This window comes from Salminus brasiliensis, chromosome 1 (assembly GCF_030463535.1).
Source record: "Salminus brasiliensis chromosome 1, fSalBra1.hap2, whole genome shotgun sequence".
Lineage (NCBI taxonomy): Eukaryota > Metazoa > Chordata > Actinopteri > Characiformes > Bryconidae > Salminus > Salminus brasiliensis.
In genome coordinates, this window is record NC_132878.1 from 17,709,925 (window position 1) to 17,716,983 (window position 7,059).

The 7,059-nt window shown below is 38.6% G+C and overlaps 1 protein-coding gene across 3 annotated transcripts in view; it reads left to right on the forward strand.

Moving 5' to 3' along the window:
• lmx1ba (LIM homeobox transcription factor 1, beta a) overlaps positions 1-4,544 on the forward strand; it is a 48,605-nt gene extending 44,061 nt beyond the window's left edge. For all 3 annotated transcript variants that reach the window (XM_072693327.1, XM_072693318.1, XM_072693332.1), the window contains 6 exons: positions 291-523; positions 1,504-1,682; positions 2,778-2,855; positions 2,946-3,012; positions 3,227-3,391; positions 4,079-4,544. In XM_072693327.1, the coding sequence (XP_072549428.1) occupies positions 291-523; positions 1,504-1,682; positions 2,778-2,855; positions 2,946-3,012; positions 3,227-3,391; positions 4,079-4,236 (880 nt within the window). In that variant the 3' untranslated portion in view covers positions 4,237-4,544. The remainder of the gene's footprint in view (positions 1-290; positions 524-1,503; positions 1,683-2,777; positions 2,856-2,945; positions 3,013-3,226; positions 3,392-4,078) is intronic.
• Positions 4,545-7,059: the final 2,515 nt, after the last annotated feature.

Here is a 7,059-nt window from a genome sequence, read left to right on the forward strand (position 1 = left end):
TCGCAGATCGTCAAAAGAAACAGGGGCGAGAAAGAGGGGAAGACTGAAAAGTGGGGAGACAAACAGGGCCCCAGATTTGTGCTGGAGGAAAAAAGGGGGTGCGTCTTAAACGGGTATATTGGGAAAAGTTACTCAGCATAACTCTCTTTACTCTTCTAAAAAAAGAAGCTTTCCTAAATGGTTCTGGATTCCGATATGTATAGTTCTAGGGTTTTGGCCACAGAGTCCTCACTGCTGCGGACAACCATTGAACCCCTATTTGAGATCCGCTCTTCTCCTTTTTCTTGCAGGTTGTTTGCCACTAAGTGCAGCGGCTGCCTGGAGAAGATTGCCCCCACTGAGTTTGTGATGCGTGCACTGGAGAGTGTGTATCACCTGGGCTGCTTCTGCTGCTGCGTGTGTGAAAGGCAACTGTGTAAAGGGGACGAGTTTGTGCTGAAGGATGGCCAGCTGCTGTGTAAGAATGACTACGAGAGGGAGAAGGACCTGCTGAACTCCATCAGTCCAGAGATGTCAGACTCTGGTGAGAACAAGGCCTTTTTTTGGGCAGTTTATTGAATACACTTGCCATTTTATCAAGAACACCCATCCTAAAGTTGCTTTTGTAGATAAACATGACTGCCAAAACAGTCATTAAACCATGACGAATCTATAGAGTTGGGTTCCAAAATGTGTTAAAAGCCATTTTTAATAACAGCAACATCATGAAATGACATTTTTAATAAACCACTTAAGTTATTAAAAATATAGGAACTTTTTGAGGTTCTTCAATTTGAAACTGTGGAGGAACCTCTTAACTTTTTTTTAAAAAAAGGGTTCCTCAAACACCTTCATCTGTGGTTCATCCACAGTTTCAAACCTCAAAATGTTCCTCAAGGATATATTATTATACTTTTAACAGTGTTATTAAACTAGGAAATATCCTAAATTCAAAGCCTAACCATAAACAATTAGTTACACTATATGTTCAAGTGTTTGTGGACACCCCCTCTAATTAATGCATTCAGCTAATTTACATTGCACTCATTGCTGACACAGTTCTTAGTTCTTACTTCTTGCTTTAGCAGCCAGTGCACTCAATGGTTTATGGGAACAGCATAGCTGTTAACAACGCAGTCAGATAATTTGACACAGGTCATTTGTGTGTATATGGAGTTAGAACTTATGCATAGCTATTTTGTAATAAACCCCCTCTATTACTGATTGTTTTTCTGGAGTGTCAACAAAAACACAGTCATTGTATTAAGATGGTCCTTTGAATACTACCTTGAGACCAGTACACACAGTTTCAGCCTTGAATTTTTTGCCTTCAAAACCTGTTATGAAAATTTTCACCCTTGTGTCATTTGCCTATAACTTTATTACACTATAATGTGGTTTCCCATTTGCATGTCGACTTTCATGTTATGTTAAGGAGATCCTCCATCTCAGTAACATCTGTAACTTAGTAGACCATAGCCTTGTGAAAGGTGATTATATTAAAATCAACTGATGTTTCTGCAGAAAAAAGTGAGGATGAGGATGTGGATGTGAAGCCAGAGAAGGGTTCTGGGGGGCAGAACAAAGGCAGTGATGATAGCAAAGATTCACGCAGGCCCAAAAGACCCCGCACCATCCTTACCACGCAGCAGCGCCGTGCCTTCAAAGCCTCTTTTGAGGTTTCCTCCAAACCGTGCCGGAAGGTAAGACTTTAATCCTGCAGTTGAGGTCTGAAAAGACTACGGAACATCAAACGATGTGACCAAAAATGCTTAAGTAGTTAAGAATGAATGAAAGCTAGCAGAGCCAGTTAGCATTTTGCAGGTGATTATATGGAGGGCTCCTCCTTAGCTCAACCATTATCATGTCTTTGCGATTCATTAAATTAGCAAGTTAGTTAAGTACAACATTGCGAGTGTGTTCTCACACAGTAAAGCATAGCCTAAATAAAACTGCATTTTTTTCAGTAACCAGATGATTTCCACAAGTTTTACAAACAACAATCAGCCATAACATTAATACTAATGCCTAATATTAAGTAGGTCCCCCTCGTGCTGTCACAACAGACCTGACCATTCGAGGCATGAACTCCACAAGACCTTTAAAGGTGTCCTGATGTATCTGGCACCAAGATGTTAACAGCAGATCCTTTAAGTCCTGTAATTTGTGAGGTTGGGCCTCTATGGATTGCAGCAGTGAATCTTAGGTGCCCATGACCCTGTTGCCTGTTCACAGGGGATTAATTTGTTGAACCACTTTTGGAAGCTACTGACCACTGTGAACTGGGAACACCCACAAGACCTGCATGATGTTTTGGAGATGTTCTGACACAGTTGTCTAGCCATCACAGTATGACCTTAAGATCCTTACACTTGACCATTTTTCCTGCTTTAAAAAAAACATCCACCCATTAACAAATGCCAATATGGGTGAAGATAATCAATATTTTTTACTTCACCTGTCAGTGGTATTAATGTTATGACTGATTGGTGTATATATGAAAGTTAATTGGCAACTAAAGCTAAGGTTGGAGGTTGTAGTTATCTAGCTAACTGAGCCTAAGGGCATGTAAGCAAATAAGCCTAAGCCCAAGTGTTCGAAAGCTATCTGCTCCTGTTGCTGCGTTTTGAGTCAGCCGTAATAATGAGCCCCTGCCCTAAAGTAGCGTAGAAGCAGCCTTTATGAATTAGACTTGAAGATAGCATGTAAACATCTGCAGTCCATTCTCTAAGCAGTAGTTAGCTGACCTTTCAGAAGGCCAAACAACTAAAGGGCAAATATCTTCTCTTTTGTTCCAGGTGAGGGAAACTCTGGCAGCAGAAACTGGTCTGAGTGTGAGAGTGGTCCAGGTGTGGTTCCAGAACCAGAGAGCCAAGGTCAGTGCACACGTACTTACTTGTAACTGTTTTGCATCAGTTCCTCAGTGGAGGAGAACCGCGCTAACTGCGGCATCTTTTTCCCATTAGATGAAAAAGCTGGCTCGCCGACAGCAGCAGCAACAGGAGCAGCAGAACTCACAGAGACTTGGACAAGGTAAGAGATTAGAATTACTCTAGATTTCTTCTACATGTGGCCAATTTAATTAGGAACTGTAACTTAAAAAATAGACCACAGTCCCAAAATAGGTGTTTTGGAGCCATTTCATTCACTGAAGAACCTTTTAGTTTGCTTTCATTTGTGAAGTTTATGCTGTATTGGCATGTATACCTCCTAATTGTCCTGTGTGTGTGTGTGTGGTTTATTGTAGAGGTAATATCAAGCAGAATGGAGAGTCTGATGAACTCCTACACACCACTTGCCCCACCTCAGCAACAGCAGCTTGTCACCATGGACACAAATGGCTACAGCACAGATCCTTTCCAGCAAGGGCTCACCCCTCCACAAATGCCTGGAGATCACATGAACCCATATGGTAAGCAGGACATGAGCGCAATATACAGTACAATTAAACACACACCCACACATACACAACATATATCAACCAATGTGTAAACAACAACAAAAAAACACTTGTTATGTAAGGATGTTTTTTTCTTTTCTTTTAGGGGGTGGGGGGCGGTTGTTAGGGTTAGAGTTAGGGTGCTTTTCTGGTGAGCCAAATAAAATTCCCTCAAAGGCCACCTTTGGTAAGCGGGACTCGCTTTATGTGGCCCTGTTCCAGGCTAATGTATATAAGATAGTTAAGATTAACCTGCTAGCATGGGCATCCCAAGGCTTTGCCCTGCCTTTGGGAAATAAGGCAAGAATTGATGGATAGATGGATGGATAGATGGGTGGATGGATGGATAGATAGACAGATAGATAGATTGATAGATTGATAGATTGATGCCACTGATGTTTTCACGTTTATATGGAGATTAGTGTATACATAAATGAATACAGCAGTGGTTACAACTTAAAATAGCTGAATCCACTGATTAGAAGTTGTGTCTGGATACATGCAGCGTTTCTAATGTAGTCTGTATGGAGTTTGTGGAGTTTAACCATGAATGTTTGTTGGTTTGGTTTTGAATGTTTTCTTGGCTTGGTTGATTTATTATTACAGGAACGTCCCCTTGAACCCTCACTCAGCTTACATTTTTTTTCTCCCTCTTTGCAGGAAATGACTCAATTTTCCACGAAATCGACAGTGACACGTCTTTGACTAGTCTGAGCGACTGCTTCATGGCTGCCTCAGACACAGGCTCCCTGCAGGCCCGCATGGGAAACCCAATTGATCGCCTCTACTCCATGCAGAGTTCCTACTTCACCTCCTGAAACCAAATCCAGAAGCTAACTGAAAGGGACGGTCGACCCCAAAACAGCCATACTCTGGCCTTGAGACCCTGAAAGGCAAAAATAATGAACATAAACATATAAATAATACATAAATAAGCAGTTAGAAAGGACTACTTTGTCTCAGATTTTCTCATGGATGTCCACTATGACCTCAACCATCATCTCCAGGCAGCAAAGGAAGCATAAAGATGATGAAAGAGCTTTGGTGTCGCCATGTTTTATTGAATCCGGAAAAGGACTTTATTGACTCAGTGTCTGATGATATCCGGAGGTGGGAAGACAATGTTCTTTTATATGACGCTCATAATGAAATAACTACTTGTCCATGTAGAAATTTCAAGTGCTTTCAAAGTTTACACTTACATTGGTGTACTGGACATATGAGCTAGGTTTAGATGGTGATTGGACACTTGGTTTGGGCCTGCTTACCTCAGTTTAAGAAGAGGACAACACTGTGCTTCACAAAAATGTCATTCTAAAATTCACTTGCTGTTTCATTGCTCACTCATTTATGGCACCCACTCATCAGAGGTATATTTCTTTATAATATGCTAGACAGGCAGAAAATGAAAACAGGGGAAACTTTTTTTCCAAATGCATTTGCAAGCCAACAACCAGTTCGAAATGATGTGTATATTGAACTGTTAATGGACAGCAAAATATTTATTAAATACATGTGCCAGTCAGATCCAAGATGCTTTATTTAAAGAAATTGTGTTCTTGTAAGTGGTGCGAAAATTAAATTAGTAATTTTTCCTGTTGTTTAAAATAGGCTGTATTTGTCTTTCGCTGTGCTATTTATTTGTTATATGCATTCTCTGAACTTCATAAGGATGCATTTTTAATGCTCAGTATTTGCTAAATTACCAAAGTTGGTTGGTACTACAGATAAACAAAAATAAAACAACAGTAGAATGAAAACACTCCGGATTGTTGTTTTTGTTTCTTATCAGGTAAAAAGTAACCAAAAAAAAAAAAAAAAAAAAAGAAAAGAAAGAAAGCAGAGAAGCAATTAACAAATGTTCACATGAAATATTTACAGTGAATCATTTTTGCCTCTTTAGATTTTATTTCCCTTGAATGTAGTGCCTAACCCAGATATTATATTGACTGAAAATATCCACAGATATTGACGTGTTTTTTTTGCTAATTAATATAATTCTTTTTAGCTGCAGGGATTCAAACCTCTGACCTTCCAATTGAACACTCTTAAAAATAAAAAAGGGTGTGTTGAGAACCACTTTTGTTTCCGTGAAGAACCATGTTTGTAGTAGAGATGCACAATATGGACAAAAATATTGGGTCATTGTTTCTTGCGAAATCACTTTCTCTTCAGTCCTGGGAAGGTTTTCTGTTAGACTTTGCTAGCATTGCTGTAAGGATTTGATTGCATTCAGTGACAAGAGTAATGGATCCCAAAAGTATTGGATGGAGCACCAACTTCTCAGAGAACACAGTTCCACTGCTGCACAGCTCAATGTTTTTTATAACCCTTTATAACACCTGGCATTAGGCATTAGGTTCATGGTTTTCTGCTCAAGTGAGTCCTATTCTATTGGCAATCCTTTTGTACAGGGAGTAGACAAGCTGTATGTGTGCATTTGAATTCTGTGTCAGCAATGGATGCAACTTAAAGTAGATGAATGCATTCTTTAGAAGGGGTGTCCACAAACATATAGTTGGATATTTAGTGTGAAGAGTATTTTAAAGGGTTCAAGAAACATCACTGATATAAAGGTTATTCAATGATTTAATGTTATCAAGCTTCAGACATATTCATCCAAACCTTTCTGCAGGGACACAGGCTTAAAAGAACAACCTGCCATTAGACTCCAGAGCAGTGCTGATAATACAAGCTCTCTGTAAATTGCATGTGTTTAAGTTAGTCAAATATACACAACAAATACAAATAACAAATATATACAGACACATTCTTAGCATTTCTGCAAATCAAAGACCTGCTCTATATGTTTGAAAAGGCATCACAAAGAGAAGATTTGCAAATGAAAAACATTAACCTTACCACTAGAAGAAAACACACAAATCCACCCCAAAGCAGCTTCAGAACAGCATTTGAGCTCTTAAGCATGTTTTCCTAGTTTGTCTGGATTGTCCCTTTAATAACTGCCATATTCCACAGTATTCATCATAAGAAAGGTTTCAGGTTTTAAAAGAAGTTTAAGATGACCTAAAAATGAAATTCTTATATGTAAATAAGAAAATAAAGTATAGCTGAGTCTTTCAAAACATGTGTACTCTACAATGTACTGGAATAAATCACATAAAATAAACAAATGTTTTCTGTTACTATGAGTTTTGAGCCAGTAAGATTCTTCAGTGTTTGATATTTATGTGAGTTTGGGGCCATCCTGACAAAGTCACCATAAAAACTATACTTTACAAGGTGGTGGGAAAAAATACACTTTTCTGGATTCTAAGAGACAAATAGAGGAATGGAAATGTTCACAAAATACAAAAATCCATCAGTAAATTAACAACCGAGACAGTATTACTAGTAGAGTGTTACTTCTCATTTCAAAACATGGCTTCACTGAGTAAGCAGCTCAAAGTAAGACAGAATAGCAGTCTGGATAATTGGGGTTCTTACATATAAAGTAATATTTAAGACTTTATAGTAGTGAAACATCAAATACAAAATATTATTTATGTGGTTTTTAATATTAGCAATGTTTTTATTAGTACAAAGCAGGCTTAGATGTATGAAGTTATAGCTAAACCTTACAGATGGCTAAATCTTGCCAATACTACTTAAAGAAACATTATTATACTATACATACATTA